Source organism: Colobus angolensis, unplaced genomic scaffold (assembly GCF_000951035.1).
Source record: "Colobus angolensis palliatus isolate OR3802 unplaced genomic scaffold, Cang.pa_1.0 Scaffold267, whole genome shotgun sequence".
Taxonomy (NCBI): domain Eukaryota; kingdom Metazoa; phylum Chordata; class Mammalia; order Primates; family Cercopithecidae; genus Colobus; species Colobus angolensis.
Genome location: NW_012115899.1, coordinates 995,127 through 1,009,576, shown reverse-complemented (window position 1 = coordinate 1,009,576; position 14,450 = coordinate 995,127). Strand labels below are relative to the sequence as shown.

The 14,450-nt window shown below is 47.4% G+C and overlaps 2 protein-coding genes across 3 annotated transcripts in view; both read right to left on the bottom strand.

The window, feature by feature from the left end:
* SPATA22 (spermatogenesis associated 22) overlaps window positions 1-6,857 on the bottom strand; it is a 71,449-nt gene extending 64,592 nt beyond the window's left edge. For both annotated transcript variants that reach the window (XM_011947486.1, XM_011947487.1), the window contains exon 1: window positions 6,418-6,857. The gene's annotated coding sequence lies outside the window, so the exon portion shown is untranslated. The remainder of the gene's footprint in view (window positions 1-6,417) is intronic.
* Window positions 3,489-14,450, bottom strand: part of TRPV3 (transient receptor potential cation channel, subfamily V, member 3) — a 53,092-nt gene continuing 42,130 nt past the window's right edge. Inside the window, exons 13-17 of the mRNA XM_011947510.1 lie at window positions 13,499-13,565; window positions 11,444-11,718; window positions 9,474-9,586; window positions 7,611-7,690; window positions 3,489-7,022 (exon numbers count right to left, since the gene is read on the bottom strand). Coding sequence (XP_011802900.1) covers window positions 6,928-7,022; window positions 7,611-7,690; window positions 9,474-9,586; window positions 11,444-11,718; window positions 13,499-13,565 — 630 coding nt within the window. The 3' untranslated portion in view covers window positions 3,489-6,927. The remainder of the gene's footprint in view (window positions 7,023-7,610; window positions 7,691-9,473; window positions 9,587-11,443; window positions 11,719-13,498; window positions 13,566-14,450) is intronic.

Genomic DNA, 14,450 nt, shown 5'->3' with positions numbered 1-14,450 from the left:
TCTCTACTAAAAATACAAAAATTATCCAGGCGTGGTGGCATGTGCCTATAGTCCCAGCTACTGGGGAAGCTGAGGCATAAGAATCGCTTGAACTGGGGAGGCCGAGGTTGCAGTGAGCAGAGATCGTACCACTGCACTCCAGTCTGGAACGCCATTAAAAAAAAAAAAAAGAAAGAAAAAAGAAAGAAAAGGTGGTTATGGGACAAGTAAGGACTTTAAAAAAAAAATCAAAAAGCCAGAGATCTGTCAAAGTAGCTGTGTCACTTTCCATCTGCCAGGGGTAAAAGGGGACTCAAGTCACGCGGACTCACAGGAACTCACACAGGGTAAACAGCAGGAAAAGGAGGGCCAAGTAGGCAGATCTTCCCTAAACCAGATAGCAAACAGAGAAAGACCGCGGAGGCACTTTCAAAAAGGCAGAGAGAGGGGCTGGGCATGGTAGCTCACGCCTATAATCCCAGCACTTTGGGAGGATGAGGTGGGTGGATGACCTGAGGTCAGGAGTTCGAGACCAGCCTGACCAATGTGGTGAAACTCTGCCTCTACTAAAAATACAAAATTAGCTGGGTGGGGTGGCACATGCCGGTAATCCCAGCTACTCAGGAGGCTGAGGCAGGAGAATTGCTTGAATCCAGGAGGCACAGGTTGCAGTGAGCCAAGATCATGCCATTGTACTCCAGCCCGGGCAACAAGAGCAAAACTCTGTCTCAAAAAAAAAAGAAAAAAAAAGAGAGAGAGGGGGGGGGGGAAAGAAAGGAAAGAAAGAGAGGGAGGGAGGGAGGGAGGGAGGGGGGAGGGGAGGGCAACCAAAGCTTAGGAATGTGGGTGCAAATAAATTCACAGGTTTGGTGGTCAGAAGTTGAAGGTGTTTCCAACTTACGGCTTCCATTTTCACTGTAAAATAGGGAATAAAACCAACTACAGCTATGGATACGGAAGCCGTGGGGTCACAGGTTTAAGAAGTATGATGGTTTTGAAATAACAAAATATGGTTTTAAAAAATCAAACAGAAAACCGATGAAAGAAATAAAATAGCTGGACAGTAACAGGGGTTGCTATGAACATTAAATGAGACATGTATGTAAAATGCATGGCACTTTACAAATATTCATGTCCTTCTCCCCTCCTACCCCCATCTTAAATGGAAGAAACTGTCTTACTTATATTTGCATCATCTATCACCACCCATACTTCATGTTCAATTTTTGTTGAATTGGTTCTAAATCTTCACACATAGTAGGTGAGATACATTTTTTGAGTTGGACTGAATCCTTTCGGCAGAACTTGGCTATTACCGTCAGAGGGGTTGCTGGTGCACTGAGAAAAATGGTAGCTCTTGATACTAGACAGACTAAACTTCAGAGAACCTGGATCCTCCAGCCAGGAAAAAGGATTGTGAACCTCGCATGTCATTCCGTTTGTCTCCGAGTCTCGATTTCCCTACCTATTAAACTGGGATACGACACTCGCCAAACCTACAAAACAATAACCAACATGACTGAAAGAGCTTTGTAAACAGTGTAATATACAATCTCAAGGGCTGAACACATTGATGGAATCCTTTGGGGAGGTAATTTTTCACAGTATCAAGAACGATAAAAATGTTGAAACCTATTGACCTAGGCATCTCCTTCCCAGAAATACATCCTACGACAAGTTTCCACCCTTTTCCTGTCCGTCCACCCAAAACATCCCCACAGGTGGCACATGCCTAGGTTTTGGACTCACGCCTATTAAGCTAGGATGTGAATCACGTATGATCCCTGTTTTGTTGCCACTCAACAAGATACAGCCCAGTGAAGGAAGTCATTCTGGGACTCATCTGAATGAAGTAATTCACCAAATGCAATATTTCACTTATTAACGAATTAGTTGCAAGTTCCACAACCCATCAAGAGAAGCATTCAAGACTTGGCATTCGAGTTGAGAACTGCCATCCTTATGAAATAACTCAAAGGAATGAAGAACTGCATATACCTATGAATTAGGCTGGTCGGCCATAATGATAGTAACGTCAGCTCTTTCCCATCCATTCTCTCACTGCTTCCTCATGAAAATCCTGTATGGTGGACAGGAGGGATTTATACCTTCTGTCCTCCAGGTGGAACCATGGGTTTCTATTTACTCAAAATAATTTGACAGCTAAGAGGCATGATGGATAGAGCCCTCTTATTTTTTTTTTTTTATTTCTTCTAAAAAAAAAAGGATACAGGTGCAGAACATGCAAGTTTGTTACACAGGTATATGTGTGCCATGGTGCTTTGCTGTACCTATTGATCCATCCTCTAAGTTCCCTCCCCTCACCCCCCAACCCCTAACAGGCCCTGGTGTGTGGTGTTCCCCTCTCTGTGTCTATATGTTCTCAATGTTCAACTCTACTTACGAGTGAGAACAAGTGGTGTCTGGTTTTCTGTTCCTGTGTTAGTTTGCTGAGGATGATGGCTTCTAGCCCCATCCATGTTCCTGCAAAGGACATGAACTCATTCCTTTTTATGGCTGCATAGTATTCCATGGTGTACACGTACCACATTTTCTCTATCCAGTCTCTCATTGATGCGCATTTGGGTTGGTTCCATGTCTTTGCTATTGTGAATAGTGCTGCAATAAACATACGTGTGCATGTGTCTTTATAGTAGAATGATTTACATTCCTTTGGGTGTATACTCAGTAATGGGATTGATGGGTCAAATGGTATTTCTGGTTCTGGATCTTTGAGGAATCACCACACTCTTTTCCACAATGGTTGAACTAATTTGCATTCCCACCAACACTGTAAAAGTGTTCCTATTTCTCCACAGCCTCTCCAGCATCTATTGTTTCCTGACTTTTTAATAATCGCCATTCTGACTGGCATGAGATGGTATCTCTCTGTTGTTTTAATTTGCATTTCTCTAATGATCAGTGATGATGAGCTTTTTTTCATGTTTGTTGGCCACATAAATGTCTTTTTTTGAGAAGCGTCTGTTCGTATCCTTTGCCCACTTTTTGATGGGGTTGTTTTTTTCTTGTAAATATGTTTAAGTGACTTGTAAATTCTGGATATTAGACCTTTGTCAGATGGGTAGATTGCAAAAATTTTCTCCTATTCTGTAGGTTGACTGTTCCCTCTGATGGTAGTTTGTTTTGCTGTGCAGAAGCGGACACAGCACTCTTGGAGAGGTTTCATGGCCTGAACGACTGACATTATCTGGCTGTGCATCCTGGGGCACATCGCTTCAACCCCCTGAGTCTCCTTTAACTCAAACTGCTTCCAAAGCTCCTGAATGGTTCCAATTGGCTACCTGATGTGAATGTGCTTTGTTTGAGATGCAAATACATACAAAGGTGACATGTCTGATGGCTTGCTGGCTCTGTTCCTAAGCCGGAACCAATGATAATACTTCAGGTCCAAAAACTGGGCTTCCCTTTACCCACTCCTGTTACCAACACTCTAGGGTTTCCAGTCAGTCTGCACATTGGCACACCTAGGCATGGATAAAACGTGGCCATAACAAGGCAAAATAAATATTTATTAGAAATCAAAAAACCGTTTCTTCAATGGCACAAACATGTTCTTACTCTTTGTACGGTTTCTTCCTTGAACATAGAGTTTCACACACACACACAACACGAAGAACAAGCAGGTAAATTAGAATTTACAAGGATCTGGCACATGCAAGGATAATGGGATGACAATTCTGTGTTTGGAACCAAGATCACAGTAAAAAATATGTAAATCAATGCAGAAATCAAGTACGGCTTACAGGCCCGGATGACGTCCCATCTACCTGGGCCCTGCCCAGAGCAAAAGGACACAGGTCATCAGGCCTTGAGGAAGGAAAGGAATGTCAATAATACTGCACTCTCTCAGGCTGGAGCCTTCTAAGAGCTTAATGACTTCACAGTACAACCTCCAGCACCTTCTCCCACATCCCAGGGAGGAAGGTGAAGCACCTTTTATTCCAAACAGATATATCACATAATGTCTAGAATAATGAATTCTTCTGAGGAAAAGTTTAGCTAAAGGAGCATTTACAGCCAAGGCACTATCTGAGCCTGGGAGATCCCATCCCTGGAAAACGCCTTCTCCTGAAATTACTGAAATGTCAATCACGGAGTTTTAAGATGTCCTGATAGACCCATGGGTTCAGTGGGGTGTGGGTGTGGGTGTATGGGGGCTGGGTGTGTGTGGGTGTGTGTGGGTGAGTGTGGGTGTGCTTTTGTGCACCCTGTGGGCACACTTGAATTTTCAACTAGTCACAGGGAACGTAGGGGACAATGTTGACTGCCAAATGAGACACCTGAGAAAACAGTCCTGCCTCGCAATATAAGCCAACTACAAAGAAAGACTCACAATGATGGAATAACTGTGCTTTTTAAAACTAAACAAATAATGGCTCAGGGAGACATCTGTGGTCCAAGAATCAGGACACTCCAGCCTCCACAGCTCTGATATGACCTTCCTGCATGACTTTGCCCAAGCACATATTCCTCTTGGAGCATTAGCCTCCGGGGGTAAAATAAAGGAAGTGGTCCTTTTCACTCTGATGCTTCTTGACTCATGGCTTCCCTTGGTAAACCTACCCAGGCTCAGACCTTTTGGCTGAAAGCCTTTTGTGGTGGACACCGTTGGAAAGAATAGCCAGTATAGAAAATGGTCTTGCCAACAAATTCCATCCAGACCCACAGAGAGCAGCTCTCCATCACGTGTGAGATGACAAACATCCACATGGCTCTCCATTCCGCACTTGCACAAAAGCTGGCAGGTTAGGCAAATAGAAATTGATCACTGGCTTTATCCATTAATATCTGAGTCAAAGCAATTCTGGATATGGCTTTATCCATAACAGATACGGCTTTATCCATTAATGGATAGGACTTTCTCCATTAATATCCGAGTCAAAGCAATTCTGGAATTCCCAGCTCCACAGTGTAGAGCGTGGTGTCATGAATCCTAACCACTTCCTTTCAGACCAAGATGTCTGTTCAGGCTTAATGCGGGTAGCTAACTCCAGATGTGGGATGTAGATCTGTAGAATCTCCAGGCTAAAAGGGACCTTAAACTTCTTCCAATGACCATTTTCAACAGCATCCCTCACTAAGTGCTCGACCAGCGTTGGCTTAAACATCTCCAACATCTGGAGCAGTTGCTGGATTGGATTGAGCCAAAATCTTTCTCAATTTCCTAGTTCTGTCCATTCCGGAACACATCTGCTCCTCCTGCCTCTAGGACAGTCCCCCTCAAATCTTCTCTTCTCCAGAGGCCCATGCCCTGCCCCCACCACTGTGGCTCAGAGTACGCGGTTACTCCCTGGGTCAGCTGGGAGGGCAGGGGCTGCTGTGGATTGTAAGCCTCACATACCCCAGCCCACCTCTCCCCAACCAGCCCCAACAGGGGCACAGAGTCTATCTGCCCAGCTAGTCTGGCACACAGAGTGGCCCAGAGCAGAGCAACTGGCCCAGAGTGCACTGCCAGGTCCACACTCCTCAGTTTGCCTCAAGCCAGATGAGCTAATCAATCACCACGTTATCTGAAGGTCAAATTTCTATTTCTGCCATTTAAGATTAACATTCATGGTTACTATTTTTATAATTCCACCTCGAACATTTTTACATGAATCCTTTCACCAGCTAACGGTGGCAGAGTGGATTTTCTGGTGGTTTCGGCCCCAGTCACCTGGAAAATCCTTCCGTCTCCACTTCACCTCTGCCCCCAGACTGACTCCGTGTCATTTCGGAAGGAGAACATCAGAGCATGAGGACCTAAAAATAAGCCCAAAGTCTTGGCAACGGCTTCTCTCTCACTAGCTTCCCCTTCAGCTTCAAAATTCACAGTTAAAAAAAAAAAAATACTTGGTACCAAAGCAGTTGAGGCATTTTGTTAAATTCCCCCACTGAGACATACTGAGGTATGCGACTAACTGCTGAGTTCTAAGATGGCATCGATCGAGCAGCTGCTATTTCTGCTTCAGCTGAAGCCAAGATCCCAGCGCAGAGGCAGGCGCTACTGCGAGGCCAGGACAAGGAAGAGAGCCAGGCCCTTTCACCCAGATCGCGGCGGCCCAGCAGGACTTGCCCGGCGTGTCTCATGCAGACTTTTGTGTGTGTGAAGAAAAGCTTTTTGTCTGGCTCTGGGCACCCTGAGGCCAAATATAGAATACTTACATCCAGCCCCAAAGCTCCCAATCTGTCTCCACTTTTAAAATCACGTACTTCATTGTAGTAATTTTCATTCTTAACTGAAATGTCTTTCCCACATTGAAAATTAAAACCCTGTGTTACTTATGCTACTAAAAACCTCTCTCAGCTTGAGACAGTGTGAACCTTGGGGCGTCAAGGGAGGTTCACTCCAAGGATGGTCTCCTTTTCCCTGAAGGAAAGTTCCGGAAGGATGTTTACAGATCTCACTCCCTTCCTCCCCCAGGATATCCCGCTTACCTCCGTCCCCCGCACACTCTGGGATAGGATCAAGGATCTCCCCAAATTCAGGCAACCCAGTCACAGCAGGAGAGACGGTACAATGTGTGGGCTGGGGTTGGAGCTGACAGGGGGAAGCTGGCAGGAGGAAAGACTCCTCTCCCTGCTCCTCAAGGCTCCTGCCCCTTCCCCGCCGCCCATCTCTCCCAGCCAAGCCGACCTGCAATTGGTAAAACCAGAGGCTTCACCCAGGACCTCAGGAGGCTCCCAGGCTCCAGACTGCTGCTGGCCGTAGGTTTACACCAACTCTTTGCCAAGTAACAAAATCCAGGATGTTTCCCACTCAGACAAACTGACAACTGCCCCTCAGTTCAGACACCCACTGAGCACTGAGCATGAGGGTGCACTCTGCTTGGAGACCAGCAGAGCCGAACTCCAGCGTCCCTCAAAGCCTCTCCGCAGAGGCCGTGACTCCGCCTGCAGCGCCAGACAGCGCGCACGCGCACGCGCACACCAGCTCCGGTTCCGCTTCTACACCGACGTTTCCGGGAAATCCTCTATTTCTTCAAATGCATTGAGAGTGGTTTTGCTGTTGTTCCTGGAAGAATCTTGGATTTTGTTGAAATCTGCTTTTTAAAAAATATATATTTTAGAAATATATCACTCTGCATAATGTGTTTGTCTTTTTTTTCCTTGTCTTTTTTTTTTTTTTTTTTTGAGATGGAGTTTCACTCTTGTCACCCAGGCTGGAGTACAGTGGTGCGATTTCAGCTCACTGCAACCTCCACCTCCCAGGTTCAAGCAATTCTCCTGACTCAGCCTCCCGAGTAGCTGGGATTATAGGCACCCACCACCACGTTCAGCTAATTTTTGTATCTTTAGTGGAGACGGGGTTTTGCCATGTTGGCCAGGCTGGTCTCAAACTCCTGATCTCAGGTGAGTCACCCAACTCGGCCTCCCAAAGTGCTGGGATTACAGGCGTGAGCCACCGCACCCGGCCTGCATGGTGTGTTTCTACGGCTTAGGGCTACACCATTTTAAAAGTCGTGCCAACTAGAGTTCTAAAAGTCAGAGCTGGAAGAGACCTAAGAAGCATTTCCATTCAACCCTCCCATTTGACAGATGGGGAAAGTCAGGACCCTTAGATTTGATCTGCCCAAGGTTACGTGGTCTGAGACAGGAGTGGACAGCATGTCACCTCACAGCAACAGTACCTGTTCGTCTTACAGGCCCCGGGTCTTCATTAAGGAAGGAGACGTGCGTCTTCCATTCAGTCCACTTCACCTCATTGATCCTGCAAGTGGGATCATCGTTCTTACTATTTCACCAGTGCCTCACTGCGTGCGAACAAATAACCCTGGTTTGGGACGTCCTGGTGTCTACACAGCTCCCCTTCTGTCTGTCCTGGAGATCAGGAGCAGCCCCGACCCCAGTGGTCACACCAGCGTTGTTGGAGTTTGAACTCTATCCCCATCTCCATGTCCCCAGGCCTCAGTTCCATTGTAGGGAACTCAGAAATCCTGCAAGTTGCTCAGACAGGTATAAAGGGTACAACTTCAGACAACAGCAGCTGTGCCTGACTGGTGACAGCCCAAGGGGAAGTGGGGACAGACAGAGGGAGGGCCCGGGCCGCGAGGGTGTGAAGATTAAACTCCAAGTGTAGCTGGGGTTGAGGAGGCACGAAGAGCCTGTGGTTAGGGTCTATGCCCCAAGAAGAGCGGGTGGCATCTGAGGTGTTCGAATACAACCACAGGCGTTGATGTGACTTAAATTCACATCCAGAGAAGGTCTCTAGAGTGAGGGTGACAACATCAGAAATGTTCGTTAGGGTAATCGTTGCAGTCGGAAATGAAGCTTTCCAGGGGGTGGGGTTTCAGTCAGAGAAATGGGTTAAGGTCATACTCAAAGAAGGTGGTCCGTAGGCTCAGGCAGCTGGGTCAGGGTAGGAGGAGGTGGGATTATCAGAAAAGGTGGTCATGGAACCAGGCACGGTGGTTTATGCCTGTAATCCCAGTACTTTGGGAGGCCAAGGCAGGTGGATCACTGGAGGCCAGGAGTTCAAGACCAGCCTGGCCAACATGATGAAGCACCATCTCTACTAAAAATACAAAAATTATCCAGGCGTGGTGGCATGTGCCTATAGTCCCAGCTACTGGGGAAGCTGAGGCATAAGAATCGCTTGAACTGGGGAGGCCGAGGTTGCAGTGAGCAGAGATCGTACCACTGCACTCCAGTCTGGAACGCCATTAAAAAAAAAAAAAAGAAAGAAAAAAGAAAGAAAAGGTGGTTATGGGACAAGTAAGGACTTTAAAAAAAAAATCAAAAAGCCAGAGATCTGTCAAAGTAGCTGTGTCACTTTCCATCTGCCAGGGGTAAAAGGGGACTCAAGTCACGCGGACTCACAGGAACTCACACAGGGTAAACAGCAGGAAAAGGAGGGCCAAGTAGGCAGATCTTCCCTAAACCAGATAGCAAACAGAGAAAGACCGCGGAGGCACTTTCAAAAAGGCAGAGAGAGGGGCTGGGCATGGTAGCTCACGCCTATAATCCCAGCACTTTGGGAGGATGAGGTGGGTGGATGACCTGAGGTCAGGAGTTCGAGACCAGCCTGACCAATGTGGTGAAACTCTGCCTCTACTAAAAATACAAAATTAGCTGGGTGGGGTGGCACATGCCGGTAATCCCAGCTACTCAGGAGGCTGAGGCAGGAGAATTGCTTGAATCCAGGAGGCACAGGTTGCAGTGAGCCAAGATCATGCCATTGTACTCCAGCCCGGGCAACAAGAGCAAAACTCTGTCTCAAAAACAGAAAAAAAAGAAAAAAAAAAAAAAAGGCAGAGAGAGGAGCCACTGTTGGAAGTCTCCTTCCCTTTCTCTTCCGGAGCTCAGGAACCCCTATTCCAGGGCCCTACAACCCCATAAGCAAATTCCTTCTTCCGAGGAGGCCACTGGGAGAGACAGCAGCTGTGGTTATGGTGAGCAAGCAGCGGCACTGTTTCTCTAACATCTTGTCACTGACCTGCCCCTCTCTACCCACCCCAACGACCACCGCCCCAGGGCCCTTCCCCCTTTGTTACCGCAAACACAGTCGGAAATCTTCCTCGGCCACTCTGCACAGCTCTCCCATCCGGAATCTGCTCCTCAGCCATTCTGGTAACATTTTCTCAAACTCCAAGATGGTCCTGGCTCTCTGGGGACATAAGCAAGTCTAAGGAGTAGGCACTCGCACTCACAAGCACACACAAGTGCACACACACTGTCAGCGAGCCCACCCCCCCCTCACCCCATGCTTAACGGATCGGAAGGGTTTGGATGATCTACAGAATTCAAAGACAAAAAAGTAGGCCAGGCGCAGTGGCTCACGCCTATAATCCTAACACTTTGGGAGGCCAAGGCGGTGGATCACCTGAGGTTAGGAGTTCGAGACCAGCCTGGCCAACATGGTGAAACCCTGTCTGTACTAAAAACACAAAAATTAGCTAGCCCTGCGTCAGACGTCTATAATCCCAGCTACTCAGGAGGCTGAGGCAGGAGAATCACTTGAACCCAGGGGTTGAAGTTTGCAGTGAGTCGAGATCCCTCCACTGCACTCCAGCCTGGGCGACAGAGTGGAACTCCATGATATAAATAATATTTCTGAAAGCGCAGGAGCTTCCTGACAGTGCTGGGGTCCTGGAATCCCATGGCAGAGGACCATTCAAACATCACGTAGTCCCACCCGCTCCCAGGCTTGGAACCTCTCTGCTATTTCCTGGCCATAATTTTTCCAGTCTCTCTTGAGCAGTATCAACAAACCAATTAGGAGGGCCTTGGCCAAGTACAGTGGCTCACACCTGTAATCCCAGCACGCTGGGAGGCTGAGGCAGGTGAATCGCTTTGAGCTCAGGAGTGTGAGGCCAGCCTGGGCAACATGGTGAAACCCCATCTTTACAAAAAATACAAAAATGACCCAGGTATGGTGGCGCGTGCCTGTAATCCTAGCTATTTGGGAGGCTGAGGTGGGAGAATCGCTTGATCCCGGGAGGCAGAGGTTGCAGTGAGCTGATATCACACCACTGCACTCCAGCCTGGGCGACAGAGCAAGACCCTGTCTCAAAAAAAAAAAAAAAAAAAAAAAAAAAGGAGGGCCTTAATAATGAGAAACTTCCAGGTGTCACATCAAAGTTTTTCTCCCTGTAGTACCCCCATGTACCTCTGCCTTCTGGGACCACAGAAGGGGTCTGCTCCCTCTTTCACAGGTTGCTCTGCAGATATCTGAAGGCACTCTCACCTTTATCAATAAGCATTTCTTTTTTTTTCTGTTTTTGAGACAGAGGTTTTGCTCTGTCACCCACACTGGAGTGCAATGGCATGATCTCCACTCACTGCAAACTCCACCTCCTGGGTTCAAGCGATTCTCCTGCCTCAGCCTCCTGAGTAGCTGGGATTACAGGCGCCCACTACCACACCCAGCAAGTTTTTGTATTTTCAGTAGAGATGAGGTTTCACCAGGTTGGCCAAGCTGGTCTCAAACTCTTGACCTCAGGTGATCCACCCGCCTCGGCCTTCCAAAGTACTAAGATTACAGGGGTGAGCCACCACACCCGGCCGCCAACAACTATTTCTTAAGAGGCAGTTTCCAGTCCTCTCCCAAAACCTGGTTACCACCTCAGGACCCATCCCATGCATTCGTTTCCTCAGCACGTAAAAAGTGTTCAGGCCAGGATGGAATAGAGCAGAACTGTCACCTCCATTGTCCTAGGCGCTGTACTCCTCTTAATACAACCTAAGGTCATACTTCAACATCCACCCATCACACTGTCAACCCTGAGCAGAACATCCCCATAAGCCTGAGTTTTTCTACACATGCCGTTGCACAGCCACACTTCCTAGACCCTACACTCAAAGAACCTAGGCTAAGGCTTCCTCAAACCTGGCCACACACTGAGGAGCTTGTGTAGATTCTCAGGCCCCACCGCAGACCCACTGGTGCTGACAGTAGTCAATGACCATGTGCTGAACTGAATTCCATGGAGGCCCCCACACTGGGGTCTCCACCTAGACTCACCTGCAGGCGCCAGATACGCTCACTCTCCTTGGAGACGTTCTCCACAGTCTCGCCCATCAGGGCAATGAGCATGTTGAGGAGCAGAACAAAGGTGAGGATGACGTAGGTGATGAGCAGGAACAGAAAGAGAATGGGATACTTGGAGTTCTGCTGGATGTTCAGGTCACCCAGGCCAATGGTGAGCTTGAAGAGTTCCAGCACCGCGTCGCTGAAGCTGCCGTAGGAGCTGCAGTCCTTATTGTCTTTGGGACACTTCTCGATCAGTGAGGCCAGTGCTAGGGGAACATAACAGGGTGCTCTCCTCAGCTCTCCGCCTGGTGAATTACTCTACAAGCTTGCGTGTATTTGCCCACACGACAAGCCTGCTGTCTCCTTCTCTCTGGCCATTAAATCCCATCTCCAGCTTCAGGTCCTCCCAAAGCCTCATCAGGCTGACTTCTCTGCCCTGGCCTCCTGCAGAAAGCCCTTCCGCCTAACAAAGCCCAGAGTCTTCTCTCCTTCCTCTACCTCACAGTCGGCCCTTGATCACTTCCAGCCTTGCAGAGTTGCTAATTATAATCCATGTGTGTTCCTGGCTCCCCAGCTAGTCTGTGAGCTCCTGACTTCCTCTAGCCTGAGTCATCTCCCTCAAGGTTGTAAGATTCTGAGTCTCCTCCTAATGCTCTGTTGTGAGTTCCCCATGAGCAAGACCAGGCTCACACTTCCTTTCTTTCTAACACACCACAGTAGAGGTTCACTGCTGGATGGATGGATGGATGGATAGATGGATGGATGGATGGATTAGATGGATGATTGGATGGATGGATGGATGAGGGATTAGATGGATGGATAGATAGGTGATTGGATGGATGGATGGAGGGAGGGAGGGATGGATGGATGGATGGATGACTGGATGGATGGATGGATGGATGGATGGATGGATGGATGGATGGATGGATGGATGATTAGATGGATGGATGATTAGATGGATGGATGCTTGGATAGATTATGAGATGGATGGATGGATGGATGGATGGATGGATGGATGGATGGATGGATGACTGGATGGATGGAGGGATGGATGGATGGATAATTAGATGGATGGATGGGTTGATGGATGATTAGATGGATGGATGAATGGATAGATGGATGATTGGATGGATCAACAGATGGATGGATGGATGGATGGATGGATCAATGGATGGATGATTAGATAGATGAATGGATGGATGATTGGATGGATGGATGGATTGATGGATGGATGGATGGATGGATGGATGACTAGATAGGTGGACGAGCAAATTGAATGAGAGAGTAAATAGATGGATTAATAAACAAGCAGGTGAAGGAGCAAATAAATAAGCAAATTGTGACCCAGAAAAGGTACCAGACAGATAGACACAGCTATCTAATTTCAAATATCAGTGGTCACTGAAGAAAAGAAAAAAAAGTAACTGGTATGTGGGGGAAAACGATCTCTCTATGCAGAGGTTAGAAATGCAACTAGATGGTGCTGTTTCCTCTGTCGTAAATGGAGAGATTTTAAGAGAGGGCCCCTTCCTGGTCCCAGCAGACCAGAGAGGCTCTCACAGTTATATCTAAAGCATACTGTGAGAGCAACATGATGTGAAACCCAAAGGAAGTTGCCTCAGGGCATTACTTTGCTCCTACTTTGCAAAGACCATCAGTCCAGTTTCTGTGGACTTTAGTTTCCCCATCTGTAAAATCGGGCTGAAAACACTTGCAGGACCTATCTTAGGTCGTGAGGGCCACAAAAGCAATGAATGGGAAAGCCAGAGGTATGTAACACACGTTGAAGCTGGATTATGAGTGGCTGACCTGGTTCAAATCCTGGAGTCTCTAAGCCTCAGCTATCTTATGATCGGGGCGACGACTCCCACTTGATCAACTTGTTGAGAGAAGTAAAAAGGTAATGCTTGGAAAATGCCAAGCTTGGCAGGTGCCCCACTGGTAGCTGGTCTAATTGCTGCTGAGGCCATCATGTGCTTTGTCATTTTGACATCTGAATAAAGTGTTTATAAATGTGGGAGTTACTATCATTTATAAATCAATTACCTACTCCAAATCCAAGCAAAAAAACGATATATACGAACAAGAACTTCAAAACATCATGCAAAATGACCTACAAAGAAATAAACATAATTCAAGAGTAAGATACAAGCACATATTCACGGTCCCCCGATCTTCCTGCTTCCCACCCTCTCCCACCTCCGCTCCAACCATCTCCTCACTCACGTGGGCCACTCTCCCTTCCCCCAGCCAAATCCTCCTGATGCTCCAACACTCAGCTCTGAATCCCACCTCCTCCAGGAAGCCTTCTGTTTCTGCTCTAGCCCCAGGTTCTCTTCTCCCTGTGATTCACCCTGTACCTTTCACCACAGGGTCTCACTTCTGGAATCCTCACACTTCCTGGGGGCAGTGGCATGCTGGAGCCAGCTCAGAACAGTTCGCAAGAGCTGTTAAATTCCCATGAAGCTTGTGAGCTGGTTGTTAAACACAGCCATTACTCAGAACTAAAGCAAACTTTCAGTTACAAGATGAATAAGTTCTGGGGATCTAATGGACAGCATGATGGCTGTAGTTAACAATACTGTGTTGTGGACTAGAAATTTGCTAAGAGAATAGATCATAAATGTTCTGACCACACAAAGAAATGGCAACTATGTGAGGTGATGGGTATGTTAACTAATTTGAAATTGGGAATCATTTCACAATATATACCTATATCAAATCCTCACATTGTACATCTTAAATTTATACAATTACATATGTCAACTATACCTCAACAAAGTCGGGGATAAGGCCGGGCACAGAGGCTCACGCCTGTAATTCCAGTACTTTGGGAGGCCGAGGCGGGTGGATCACGAGGTCAGGAGATCAAGATCATCCTGGCTAACACAGTGAAATTCTGTCTCTACTAAAAATACAAAACATTAGCCAGGTGTGGTGGCGGGCGCCTGTAGTCCCAGCTACTCGGGAGGCTGAGGCAGGAGAATAGGTTGAACCC